We start from the raw sequence: 14211 nt of genomic DNA, 5'->3' as shown, positions 1-14211 counted from the left end.
GCTTCTGGGCAGTGTCAGTCAGCAGTGTGGTCAGCGGCCCCAGGCCTGGCCTGTGAGGATGGTTCTTAGGCAGGAGCCCACAGGCGTGAGGCGGGGCCTTTTGCTCCTGGTGTCATAGGTGACGTGACCTGGAAGCCTGGTCAGGCCCGTCCACCGTGAGTCGAGGTCTCTCCCACTGTGGTGAGTGTGTGTCTTGGAAGAGACGTAGAGACCGTGTAAACCTGTTTCTCTCAGCACATTGTGCGCATTGCTGTCCACAGCTCTTGTCTGCAGCAGTCACTCCTGTGGCGCTGGGCCTGTCTTCCTTTCCTGTGTTTGCTAACGGGAGCTCTGCTGTCAGGAGGAGCCGCCCCTTCCGCCTGCAAGTGCCCAGCGTCGCCAGCGTTGGTCTCATGCCATGTGTTGCCCCAGCCTTGGCTGTCAGAAGCTCCTCCTGGTCTCCCTCTTGTGCGTCCACATGCCCATGCGCCCCATGCGCTCCTGTTTCTGACTGGCCCCTCATTGTTCCAGCTGGTCTTGGCCACTCACCCCTCTCTGCCCCACCATTCCCGTGTGGGTCCACCTGTGGGGAGCGGTGGCCCTGGTGCAACTGGGGTGGCCCCCTGAGCACACGGCCGTGTTTTCTGGGTCTGCTTTGGAAACGTGACTCCCTGTGGGCCCGAGGTCTCCCCTGCACCATGGGGCTCAGCCTGGCTCCCAGCTTCTGTGTGGCCCTTGTATCTCCAAGAGTGTGAGGCCTCGTCCTGATGGTCTCTGCTGTCTTTACTGCCTTGTTCACTTCCGGTGTGCATGTCGTTTCAGAATGGCTGGCCCACCCCTGTGAGAACCCTTCCACTGGTGGGAGTGCAGTGCCTGCGCTTCCGGCCCACAGCCCTGCAGCCCCCGCCACGGCGACCTGGGCCAGCGCGCTTCCCTCCCCCGAGCCACTGCAACACCACAGGCTCGGTTGTCAGCCTTCATATTCCACTGTGCACGTTACACCCTGGTTGAAAAGCTGATCTGGGGTGCATGGGCCCTCCCTGTGAACACAGGAAGCTCAGCCTACCCCCAGCCCACTCCTGCTCTCTGTGTCTCCTTTGCACAGTTGGGTGCTCATGCCTGTGTTTTAGGCCTTCCTTGGCACACGATGGCCCACAGATGCCGTCCTGCGTCTCTCCCTGCCCTCCATCTCCTCACCACATGGTGCTGTGCTGGGCCCTGTGGAGGTGGCCGCTCCCCCGTGTCCAGCACATAGGTGGTTTCTAGAAAGCTTCCTGGTGTATCTGTGTTGCTGGGACTGGAGGAGGTCTCCAGGGCAGGCTCCTAGGAGTGGGGAGGCTGAGTCCGGACCCCGGTGAACTCCAGACTGTTCTTCGTGCAGTTCCACGGCCCCAGCCGACCCCCCACTCACCTTTTGCCTGCAGATCGCACCCCCTCCCTCCCTGGCGGAGCCCCTGAAGGAGCTGTTCAGGCAGCAGGAGGCAGTCCGGGGAAAGCTGCGTCTGCAGCACAGCATCGAGCGGGTAAGTGGGTTGGCACAGGCAGGGGGCGCCACGGCCAGGGCTTTCATGACGCAGGCCCCAGGGGCTGTTGTGTTGAGACAGTGGGGCCTGGGGCGTGACTGTGTCCCAGCTCACCCCACTCCTCTCCTCCTCCAGGAGAAGCTGATCGTGTCCTGTGAGCAGGAGATTCTGCGGGTTCACTGCCGGGCGGCCAGGACCATCGCCAACCAGGCAGTGCCATTCAGCGCCTGCACAATGCTGCTGGACTCCGAGGTCTACAACATGCCCCTGGAGAGCCAGGTAGGCCCCCTCAGCATGCCAGGCCCACGAGTTCAAGCGCCCCCACCCCACTCCCATCCCTTTCCCCTCCCCTTTATAGGGTATGCACTTTGACCAGGAACTTACCTGGTGCTCAGCGCCTTGCAGGGGCTGCAGAGTCCTTTGCATGCCTCTAGCCTTGGGCGAGCCTGAGAAAGGAGCCGAGAAGGCTGGAGCAGACAGCTCCCCTCACGGGCAAGGCCCTCGGGCCACTGGGTTGGGCCTCAGCAGCTCAGTCCCTCCACGACACTTGTCCATGCTGCCCTACCTGCCTCTCACGGGTGTCAGGGCTGGCATTGTTTTCTGTTTAAACTGCTGGGCTCGACCAGCAGCTCTCAGGCACCCTGGGGCTGCCACATCGAGGGCTTTCACAGCACAGGCCCCAGGGGCTCTCGTACGGGGACAGCAGGGACACTGGGTGGCTAAGGGGACACACGCACCCAGGTGTGCCGCTCATCTGGGCCAGGGTGGGCCGGACTCAGGGTCCCAGAACTGCAGTCACTGTCCTGCCCATGTGCTGTGGGGCTCCCGCCCGCCCCTGCAGCTCCCCTGCCTTTGACCTGTTGTGTCCCCGGGACATAGGATGTGGGCAGCCAGGGCCTTGTAGCTCTCCCCAGGGTAGCTCTTCCTGTCTGCCTTTAAGCGGCCCACATGCTGGGCACTCCTGTCTCAGAAATCCTCCTCCAGCCACCACTGACCTGTCCATATGGGCCGCGTGGACCCCTGGTTCTCCCATTGCCTGCCCTGCATCGACCCCTGCCTCTTCCTCAGAGCCCACTGTGCTCAGGTCATGGGCTGCCTGGGCCCCAGGCCCCATATCCTGCGCAGTGGGATGTGCCTGGAACACATTCCCGCCTCGATGTCCAGGCCTTGCACTAAGACCCCTCATATGTGGCCCCCCATGACGCCACCCCGGCCCTGGGCACTCTGAGCTGTGCACTAGGCTTTGCTGTGTAGTGACAGCCAGAGGCTCCAAGGTGTTTAGTTGCAAACATCTCTTAGTGCATTAAAGATCTTCCTTTCCTTTGTATTTTATCAATGTCCCTCATACACAGTGACAAATTTTCTTTTCTTTTTTTGTGTGTGTGATGTAGTCTCGCTCTGTCGCCAGGGGCACTGTGCAGGGGCACGATCTCGGCTCACTGCAACCTCTGGCTCTCGGGTTTGAGCGATTCTCCTGCCTCAGCCTCCCGAGTGGCTGGGATTATAGGCATGCGCTACCACGCCCGGCTGATTTTCGTGTTTTTAGTAGAGACAGGGTGTTACCATGTCCAGGATGGTCTCGATCTCTTGACCTCATGATCCGCCTGCCTCAGCCTCCCAAAGTGCAGGAGTTAACAGTTGTGAGGCACCTCACGCGGCCGACAAATTTTCTTTAAAGAAAACATGAGTTGGACCAAATGATGCTTCGGGGGCTGGATGCTGATAAGTTTGCATTCTCGCACCCCACTTGAGAGTCTGTGAAGGACAGGCAGTTAGGACAGCTCCGTACAGAGCAAAAACGAGGAGGACCAGCTCATGCCTCTCACACCTTCCGAGGAAGCATTACTTCCCCCTTTGTTTCTTGAATGGGGTGTCCATCCCCTCAAGCATTTAGCCCTTGAGTTACAAACAATCCAGTTAACACTCTTTAAGTTATTTTAAAATATACAATGCGATTACTGTTGACCATACCATAGTCACCCTGTTGTGCTGTCAAATACTAGGTCTTTTTTTTTTTTTTGGTGCCCATTAACCATTCTACCTCCCTGCCAGCCTCTACAACCCTTCCCAGCCTCTACAACCCTTCCCAGCCTCTACAACCCTTCCCAGCCTCCAGTGGCCATCTTTCTATTCTCTGTGTCCATGAGCTCAATTGTTCTGATTTTTGGATCCCACAAGTAAGTGAGGACATGTGATGTTTGTCTTTTTATGCTGATTTCACTTAACATAATGATCTCCAGTTCCATCCATGTTGTTGCAAATGACAGGATCTCATTCTTCTTTGTGGCTGAATAGTACTCCATTGTGTGTGTACCACGTTTTCTTGACCCTTTCATCTGTTGATGGACACAAGCCTTAGCTATAGTAAATAGAGTTGCATTAAATATGGAAGTGCAGATACCGTTTCAATATACTGATTCCTTTCCTTTTTTTGATTCTGAGTCTTCCTCTGTCACCCAGGCTAGAGTGCAGTGGCAGTCTCAGCTCACTGCAGCCACCGCCTCCCGTGTTCAAGTGATTCTCCTGCCTCAGCTTCCTGGGGAGCTGGGATTACAGGCATGAGCCACCGTGCCTGGCCCCCAGTTCCTTTCTTTTGGGTCTATACCCAGCAGTGGGATTGCTGGATCCTATGGTAGCTCAATTTTTAGTTTTTTGAGGAACCGCCAAACTGTTCTCCATAGTGGCTGTATTAATTTACATTCCCACCAACGGGGTACGAGGGTCCCCTTTTCTCCGCATCCTTGCCAGCATTTGTGATTGCCTGTCTTTTGGATAAAAGCCATTTTAACTGGGGTGATACCTCATTGTACTTTTTATTTGCATTTCTCTTATGAGCATTGATGTTGAGCTCCTTTTCAGATGCCTGTTTGCCATTTGTGTGTCTTCTTTTGAGAAATGTCTATTCAGATCTTTTACCCATTTTTGGATGGGATTATGAGATTTGTTTCGTATCGAGTTAATTGCCTTATATGTTCTGGTTCTGAATCCATGTCCGGGCGAGCGGTTGCAGGCATTTCCTCCATTCTGTTGGGCGTCTTTTCACCTTGGTGACTGTGTCCTTTGCTGTGCAGAAGCTTTTTAACTTGATGTGATCCCATTCGTCCATTTTTACTTCGTTGCCTGAGTGGGGGGGAGTTTGCTTGAGAAATGTTTGCCCAGGCCAAATGTTGTCCCAGGCCAAATCTCCCAACACTGGGAGATTTTCCCAGTGTTTTCTTGTAGTGGTTTCACAGTTTAAGGTCTTGGATTCCAGACTGTCATCCATTTGGGTTTGATGTTTGTATTTGGTGAGAGCTAGGGGTCTTGTTTCACTCCTCTGCGACGCGGAGCCAGTGTTCCCAGCACCGTTTACGGAAGAGACTGTCCTTTCCCTGTGATTGTTATTCTGTTCTTGGCACCTTTGTGGAAAGTGAGCTCCCTGCAGGTGTGTGGGTTTCTGTCGGCATTGTCAGCTTCACCCTGAGCCCATGAAAAAGGGGAGGAGCCTGGACATTTTATCCATGTCCCATCGTCCCGAACACAGGGATGATGACATGCCTAGAAAGTCCCTCCCAGGATAAACCCCGTCTCTACTAAAAATATAAAATTAGCCGGGCGTGGTGGCAGGCGCCTGTAATCCCAGCTACTCAGGAGGCTGAAGCAGGAGAATCGCTTGAACCCAGGAGGTGGAGGTTGCGGTGAGCCGAGATCATGCCACTGCACTCCAGCCTGGGCAACGAGCGAAACTCCGTCTCTTAAAGTAGCTCCCAGGAGTTGGCACTGGGCTGAGCTCTGACTGTCCCATGGGGGCAGGGCTGGGGACCAGCTCGGGCGGTGCCTGCAGCCACCCAGTGCCCAGGAGACAAAGGCCCAGCCACCTCCACGCGCACTTTAGGGAAGCTGTTTAGAGAGATGGGCAGGGTGGCACCTGCCATGCCTTGAACGTGAGTCAGTGTGTGGGCAGTGGAATGAGGCTGCCCCTTTGGTTTTTCCCCTGAGAAAGGTCGCTGTGGCATCGCTCGGGCTGGCACTGAGAAAGGTCACTGTAGCATCGCTCAGGCTGGCATGCCTTCCCATCGCGGGCTCTGGGTTTCCTGATGAAACCCCATGTTTGGTCCCCACAGGGTGACGAGAACAAGTCAGTGCGTGACCGTTTCAACGCCCGCCAGTTCATCTCCTGGCTCCAGGACGTGGACGACAAGTACGACCGCATGAAGGTTGGTGTTGCGCTCCCGCCCAGCTCTGCCTGGGCACTCCAGCTGCCTCTGGGGCCAAGGGAGGCTGCTGCCTAGTTCTGTGATGGGCGGTGACAATTTCAGATTCTCTTAACCTGGCCGATGCTTTCAGGGAGGTGAGGTCCTGTCGCTGCGTGTGGCCGCCTCAGTCCTCCCTTCTGTCCCGGTGTGCAGGCAGCGGCTCCTGTCGCCAGCTGAACAGGACCCTAGGCTTATGGTCAGAACTCCTGGGACCGCCCCGTGAGCCCCCTCTAAGGTCCCAGCATTCACCCTCCACTGCTCTGGAAGTGCTGGCCAGGGCAGCGGGCAGAGGCAGGGTAGGTGCCAGAAAGGGCAGCACACCCTCAGTCCCAGGCGCTAGGGCTGTTCACCCGGACACCCTGGAGGAGCCACCAGGAAGCAACGGAAAGCGGGAACTTGCCAAGTGACAGAACTTTAAAGTCAGCGTCACCCTGTGCAGTCGCCAGCCAGGCCCGGGAGCAGGTGGCTCTGACTACCTGCAGTATCAGGCTCAGCACCACCCAGGTCCCTGAACCAAGCACCCATGTGTCATGCTGTAGCTCGTGGGCGCAGATGAGAACCACCAGCCCTACCGGGTGGGGGCCATGGGTATTTGCGGGGCGTGGCTTGTGCTGAGGCAGAAACTCAGGTCTGAGCTGTAACTGAGTGTGCATTTCTGGCCAGCCCCAAGGTGATGGTGCAGGAAGTCACTCACGCCACACCCTCCCCAGGCCACTAGACCCTTCCTAACCAAAGCCCTGAGAAAAAACTGAAGGCTTCATAAAGACACAGGGAAGACTTTCCTGTAAGAAGATAAATGTTTGACTACATTAAAATGGGACTTTGGGCCGGGTACGGTGGCTCACACCTGTAATCCCAGCACTTTGGGAGGCCAGGGCGGGCGGATCACCTGAGGTCAGCCTGGCCAACATGGTGAAACCCCGTCTCCACTAAAAATACAACATTAGCCGGGCGTGGTGGCACATGCCTGTAATCCCAGCTACTTGGAGGCTGAGGCAGGAGAATCGCTGGAACCAGGGAGGCAGAGGTTGCTATGAGCCAAGATCACGTCATTGCACTCCAGCCTGGGCAACAAGAACGAAACTCTGTCTTTAAAAAAAAAAAAATTGGGACTTTGTACATACATTAAAAATGCCACATAGGGTTAGCACCATCCGTGCAGACAGAACCCTTACAAACTAATACGCAAAATGGTACACAGAAAAATAATTTATATAAAGAGACATTCCACAAAGGAGATAAAATGACCAACCTTCATGAAAAGATACTCACTTCATTAACATCAGGACCACAGATGAAGCAAGATCTCATTTAAAGGTCATCTGCAGGGTTGGGAGCCGGTATCACTGCAGTATTGGGAGAAGCGTCAATTAGTAGATTTTTATTAAGTAAACTGACTATCAAATTTCAGAATGCTTTTACCACCTCACCTAGCTATTTCACTTTAGTCATTTAAAACTTACTTAGGGATACGGCCAGGCACCGTGGCTCACACCTGTAATCCCAGCACTGTGGGAGGCCAAGGCGGGCAGATTACTTGAGGTCAGGAGTTCGAGACCAGCCTGGCCAACATGGTGAAACCTTGTCTCTACTAAATACTAAAAATACAAAAGTTAGCCGGGCGTGGTGGTGTGTGCCTGTAATTCTGGGAGACTGAGGCGTGAGAATCATTTGAACCCTGGAGACGGAGGTTGCAGTGAGCCAAGATTGTACCACCGCACTCCAGCCTGGGTGACAAAATTTTTTAAAAACCTTAGGGATATTTATAAAAATATTCACTGAAACAATCCAATACACTGGAAACTCAGAGGCCCATCAGTAATTCAGTGACTCACTGGAGTTTGGAACATCCAAAGGGTTACATGATTCCATGTAATGATTTACACTGGCGATGATGTGTGAGCTGCCGAATAAAAGCTGTATGGCCCACTGAGGATGGTGAATCCATCCTGAGCTTCAAAAACAATTTAGTGTATACATATATATATGTTGAGAAAAATTTAGAGACAGACATTACCACACTGTGGCTGGCCAACATTGCAAAACCCCATCTCTACAAAAATTAGCCGGGCACGGTAGCACTTGTAGTCCCAGCTACTCGGGAGGTTGAGGAGGGAGGATCCGGAGGTCAAGGCTGCTGTGAGTCATGATTGCACCACTGCTCCCCAGCCTTGAGACTCTTTATCTAAAAAAAGATTTTCTACACAGTTGCTGTGACATACCAGTACTCCCTGAGCCATGTTTAAATTTCTCCATTAGTTCCCAAAATACGTCCTATCCCAGTCCAGTCCTGTTATGTGCACTTTTAAATGGCATAGTTTCTACTAGAATACAAGTAAGACTATTACTGGCCATAAATAATTATAAAATGATGAAAGGAAAGCTGTTAGATTATAATAAGCTGCAGTGGCTGCTGGAGGTGAGCCCCAGGCCGACCCAGAGCAGGGCAGGGCCCTCGGGCCGGGATGGGGGTGCCACAGACAGCAGTCTTGGGAACAGACATCCAGCACAGCTGGCGCTGCCGCCCCGTGTGATAACTAGACACCAGGGGCAAGTACAGCTGGTCCTGGGTATGTGTCCCCTGCCAGCAGCACCACAGTGGGCAAAGGGTTCCAGGGGGCCTGGCCCATACCAGGGTAGGTTCACAGCCCTGTCATGCCCTGGGCCCTGCTGGCAGCTGAGGTCGGCAGAGTCTGGGGCTCTCCCTTCACTCCTCCTCCTCCTCCTCCTCCTCCTCCCCCTCCTCCTCCTCCTCCCCTCTCTCCCCGCTGTGTGTCCCACAGACCTGCCTCCTTATGCGGCAGCAGCATGAGGCCGCGGCCCTGAATGCTGTGCAGAGGATGGAGTGGCAGCTGAAGGTGCAGGAGCTGGACCCCGCCGGGCACAAGTCCCTGTGCGTGAACGAGGTGCCCTCTTTCTACGTGCCCATGGTCGACGTCAACGACGACTTTGTGTTGTTGCCGGCGTGACACCGCGGGATGGCCGCAGGACGCAGGCAAGGGCCGCACGGCTGCCCAGGGCTGCTGCTAAGCCCCAGGGGCAGAGGAGGGAGCGCCATGTCCACCGGGCGGGGAGAGACCCCGAGAGAGACTGCACTTGGCCACAGCGTCTCCATCCCTTCCAGACTGGTCCAGACGTCGGGGAGGTGAAACACGTCTCTTCTCTAGCAGCTGCCGCGGCGGGGGCAAAGCCCCCAGAGCCTCACTGGCCCCGGCGGGACGAGGAGATCATGCCGGGCGCGCACACATGGCAGCTTCTGTCTGAAAACGGTGACCTTCGGGCCCTTTTCTCCAGCAACTGCAGAGGCATTTCAGGAGTTGGAGAGCGGAGTGCATTTTTTAAATTTTTTGTTCCATTCTGATCAACTAAAGAAAATTAAGGTGTCCACCTCTCACAAACAGTGACCTCCAGGTCAGAGGGGCAGGAGCCCCATCCCAGCCATGGTCCTGTTGCCACAGAGCTGCCACAGCCTCAGACTGGGCATAAGACCTGGTGCGGAGCCAGGCTGAGGGACAGAGCCGGGACTCCCAGGCGTATTTTTAATGGAGTCAAATCCACGTGGTTTGTATCTTCTTTCCTTTAATCTTGGGCATTTTGTTTCTCTTTCTGAGAACATAACTTGAAACACTACAGAGCCAATAATCATATAAAAAGTGTATCGGTAAACGCTGTACAGTTTTATATACATTCACAATGTACTTTTGCTGCCTTCTAGATAATTTATTTTGCAACACATTACTGCACAGTTGTAAATAACTTATGTACTGTAACATCACTTTCAGTTATGTGTAAAGAAATAAATAAATTAATTAAAATGCTGTTTGTATATATAGTGCCTCCCTCTCAGGAGAGGGGCTGTGTGGGACTGAGACAGTGTCGTCCCTCTCAATGACCTTCTTACTCCCAGGACAGATGTGGGTCATGCCTGTAATCCCAGCATTGTGGGAGGCTGAGGCGGGGGTCTGAGACCAGCCTGGCCAACATGGCAAAATCCCATCTCTACTAAAAACACAAAAATGAGCTGGGTGTGGTGGCGCGCACCTGTAGTCCCAGCTACTCCAGAGGCTGAGGCAGGAGGACCATTTGAACCCAGGAGGTGGAGGCTGCAGTGAGCCGAGATCACGCCACTGCACTCCATAGGCAGGCTCTGGCCGGGATGGGGGTGCCATGTTTTCTGTCTGGGGAAAAAAAAACTTTTTCCTACCAAATTGTTAGCTTTTAATTTTGAAACAAATTACATGTTCCCCTCCTCCTCTGCCATTACACAGACTGGGGATGCTGGGAAATCAGGTGAAGGCAGCTCCTCGGCGACAGGACCCCGTTCCTCACCGTTAAATGGAGGTGCTTCTCCTGCACTCGTGTGGACGGGCTCAGGGCGCCTCTATCTTGCTGCAGGGCCGTGCAGGAAAGTAGCAGGGGCCAGCCCTGGGCCATCTGCCCCACAGGGCCTGTGAGACGTTGGAGAGAAACAGGAGCATCACTCCTCACGGACCTGAGCACTGCAGCCGTGGACAGACCCTGTGGTCAGCGGCGGACGCCCCTGAGCTTCCGCTTGTGGCGGGCTGGCTTGTGCCACTGCCCACAGGTCCCTGGCAGCCGCAGCTGGCGAGGGTCCCCACTTCGAGAGCCCTGTCCTGGCTGGAAGGCAGCCCAGGCAAGCGTGGAGATGCGAGGCCTCGCCTCCGAGGGTGCTGCCCTCTGCTGGGTCTTGGCTCAGAGGATGCCTGCCAGGGCCCTCCAGCTAGTGTGGCTCCAGGAGACTGTTGGCCCCCGGCATGACGGGAGGGTGCGTTGAGGGAGACGCCTCACCCTTTTCCTTCTGAGCTCTGTCTCCCGTGTACCTGGGGGCTGGGAAAGGAGTGGCAGCTGCAGAGACCACCCATGCATCAGAATCAATAGGGGTCCTGGTCACTGGGTCCCCTGCAGAGGAACCTGACCTGGGAGGGTCCCTGAGCCCTGCCAGGCTGAGCTGCTGGCAGGGGCAGTGCCTTCATTCCCTCCAAGGCCCCTGTGAGCTCCCTCGCCGGCCGGGCCCCTGCATGGGGTTGGGGGTGGGCGTGGGTCGTGCCCTCTCTCCTGTCTTCCGTCGGTGCACAAAGCTCTTGTGGGTTCCCTCCTGTTCCCTTCAGGGCTCAGCCTGGGTAAAAGCAGGGTGGTCCACCTCGTGTATGGGCTTGGGGTGAGGGTGTGGAGAAGCCAGAAGGTTCCAGCATATTTTTCTGGGTTCGGATTAGCTGTGGTTTGTTGTGGGGGTTTTGGGGGTTTTTGTTTTTGAGATGGAGTCTTGCTCTGTCCCCCAGGCTGGATGGAGTACCACAGCGCGATCTCGGCTCACTATAGCCTCCACCTCCTGGGTTCATACAGTTCTCCTGCCTCAGCCTCCCGAGTAGCTGGGATTACAGGTGCTCACCACCACGCCTGGCTAGTGTTTGTATTTTTAGTAGAGGCGGTTTCACCATCTTGGCCAGGTTTTTTGTTTTCTTCGCCCACCCCCACCCCCGACCCACCCCCATCACAGAACTTTGGCCACAAACTTCCTTTAAGCTTTAAAAGAAAAACCTGAATCAGTCTGTGCCACACAGAGCACGCCGCAGTTCCAGGCCACAGTGGTGACGACGTCCCGGCCATCATGCTGTGCCTCCCCGTCTCGGGTGCCCACGAGGGGCGTCAGGCACGAGCAGCTCCCTTCCGGCTCCCACCCTGGTCTGCTGGAGTATCGACTCGTACCTGCCAGAGATGCCACACACGCGATGCCCATACAGCCTCCTGCCACAGGGGACAAGAGACAGCCTGCCGTCCCTCAGAGAGAAGATTTGTGAATAAACACTGAGAAACATCAGCATACCCAGAGCCTGCATGCCAGCCTGGAGACCCTGCTGCCCAGGGCACCCGTGTGGGCATCAGACCACCCTTGGGAGGGTCTGGCTGGAGCTGGAGGAAGATGGCATAACCCCACCCACTCACCTACATCCGTGGACCCCAGCACTACCCAGGCTCCTGCCTGGGAACCCCGGCTCTGGAGCAGGCTGGCTCTGACTGCCTTGCTGGTGAGAGGGTCCATGCCCTGAAACTCAAGCCTTCCTGATCCCTTCTCTTCCAGAGGCCTCAGGACTGCCATCAGCACCAAAACCAAAGCACAGAGCAAGTGAGTGTTGGACCCCGGGCACTCCAGGGAAGCCGGCGCCCCTCCCCAGCACAGGGTCCCCCTCTCGGGAAGCCTTGCCAAGGGGTAGGACCCCAGGCTTCAACAGAAAAAGGAAAGAAATACGGGTTTTGTTTTTTTTTCTGCTGCAGAAGAGAAGCTGGTGGCTTTTGTAAAACTTGGAAGGAGGTGAGAAGTTTTCATGGAAAGCCCATGAGCCATCAGCCCCCTGCATAGAGTGTGCCTGCTCTGCCCAGGCAACCGTGCAGCGTCTCCATCCGGGGGTCTCCATTTCCAAGTGGCAGCTGGGCCTGAGCCTGGCAGGAGGAGAAGGATCCCAGCACGTAGAAACGAGCCGCACACAGCCTCCACCTCCCCCCACACCAGGGAGCTGCTTTGCTCCTTCCTGTTGGGGGACAGCAAAGACAGTCCCACAGGAGAGTAGAAAGAACTGGGCCCAGCTTGCCTCTGTTGGAAAGCAGAATGGAATACTGAAGCTAGAGAGAAGGACCCACAGGCAGTCAGAAGGCAGCCATGGTATCAGTGAGAGCTCAGGGACGGAGTGCGAGCTGCACACCAGAGCTGGGGGAGTGAGGTGGTATAAACCCGACAGCCCCATGACTGGGCACAGAACGTCACTCACATCTGAAATTACCTGTGATAGATAAACTGGAAACTCCCAGCTGCTCGGGAGGCTGCCCCAGGAGGGTCACGTGAGTCCAGGAGCTCAAGGCCATAGCACGCCATGAGTGAGCCTGTCAACAGCCACTGCCCTCCTGCCTGGGCAGCTCAGCAAGACCCTGTCTTTAAAACCAAAAATCAGGCTGGCTGTGGTATTTCACACCTACAATCACAACGGGAAGCCAAGGCCGGAGGATGCTTGAGCCCAGGAGTTCACATCCAGCCTGGACAACATAAGACCCCGTCTCAACAACAAAAAACAGGTGGAGTGTGTCTGTGGTCCCAGCTACTCGAGAGGCTGAGGCAGGAGGATCGCCTGAGCCCGGGAGGTTGAGGCTGCAGTGAGCTGTGATAGTGCCCTGCACTCCAGCCTGGGGGACAGAGCAAGACTCTGTCTTCAAAAAAAAAGATACCGGCTGGGGGTGGTGGCTCAGGCCTGTAATCCCAGCACTGTGGGAGGCTGAGGCATGTGGATCACCTGAGGTCAGGAGTTCGAGACCAGCCTGGCCAACATGGAGAAACCCCATCTCTACTCAAAATACAAAATTAGCCGGGCGTGGTGGCTCATGCCTGTGATCCCAGCTACTCAGGAGGCAGAGGCAGGAGAACGGCTTGAACCTGGGAGGTGGAGGGAGGTTGCGGTAAACCGAGATCATGCCACTGGACCCCAGGCTGGGCCAGAAGAGCAAAACTCCATCTCAAAATAAAGAGAAGACACCAAATTAAAATAGCAGCAGCCAGAGCCATTTACCCTGCAGTCAAGACCCTCAAAATAAGGGGAAATAAATGATAAATGTCAAACAGCTGTGTAGAAACTGACTCTGTCCCAGGTCAGAACCTCTGAGCAGAGGGTGAGTTGATGTGATAGAAAGGACACAGGACTTCCAGGGTAGCAGAGCAAGTCCCTCTGAAAATCCCTCCTCCAGAAAAGCAATGAAAACACTAGGGGAAAAAATTGTCAGCATTAACTTTTTCAGAACTCTGGAAATTATTAACTAAGGCTTGCAATAATTTAATGAATGTTTATTAAAGAAAAACAGTTGAGGCTTGGCATGGTGGCTCATGCCTGTAATCCCAGCACTTTGGGAGGCCGAGGTGGGTGGATCACGAGGTCAGGAGTTCAAGACCAGCCTGGCCAACATGGTAAAACCTTGTCTCTACTACAAACATTAGCCGGGCGTGGTGGCGTGCACCTGTAATCCCAACTACTTGGGAGGTTGAGGCAGGAGAATTGCTTGAACCCGGGAGGCAGAGGTTGCAGTGACCCAAGATTGCACCAGTACACACCAGACTGGGCAACAGAGCAAGACTCTGTCTCCAGAAAGAAAAAATAAAAAGAAAAACAGCTGAATCTTGGTGCAGAGAACTTTGTGTCATTTTAACTTGCCATGTTTCATCCTCCTTACTCCGACTCCCTGGTGCTTTGAAAACTAGCAGCCCAGCAGCTAGTGGAGAGGCAGGCTCAGTGTGAGCCCCACAAAAGTCCAACCCCAGAGACAGCTGTTGCCATCTTGATGGGGACAGGAGGCAGAGAAATTCTAGGCAGAGAGGGGCAGGTCCCTGGTGAAGCCCCACCCTCAAGCTGAAAAGCCTGAGACAACAGCCCACCGTGAGAACTTCCATCCCTGCTTTCCTGCCCTAATGTCGCCTG

At 55.0% G+C, this 14211-nt stretch overlaps 1 protein-coding gene across 1 annotated transcript in view; it reads left to right on the top strand.

Moving 5' to 3' along the window:
* LOC117088235 (ankyrin repeat domain-containing protein 11-like) overlaps positions 1-9556 on the top strand; it is a 47160-nt gene extending 37604 nt beyond the window's left edge. The window contains 4 exon segments of the mRNA XM_033219377.1: positions 1404-1502; positions 1638-1781; positions 5606-5698; positions 8521-9556. Of these exon segments, the coding sequence (XP_033075268.1) occupies positions 1404-1502; positions 1638-1781; positions 5606-5698; positions 8521-8706 (522 nt within the window). The 3' untranslated portion in view covers positions 8707-9556.
* Positions 9557-14211: the final 4655 nt, after the last annotated feature.

This window comes from Trachypithecus francoisi, unplaced genomic scaffold (assembly GCF_009764315.1).
Source record: "Trachypithecus francoisi isolate TF-2019V2 unplaced genomic scaffold, Tfra_2.0 Lachesis_group10, whole genome shotgun sequence".
In the NCBI taxonomy this organism is placed as follows: Eukaryota; Metazoa; Chordata; class Mammalia; order Primates; family Cercopithecidae; genus Trachypithecus; species Trachypithecus francoisi.
This window is presented reverse-complemented; position numbering and strand designations above follow the sequence as displayed.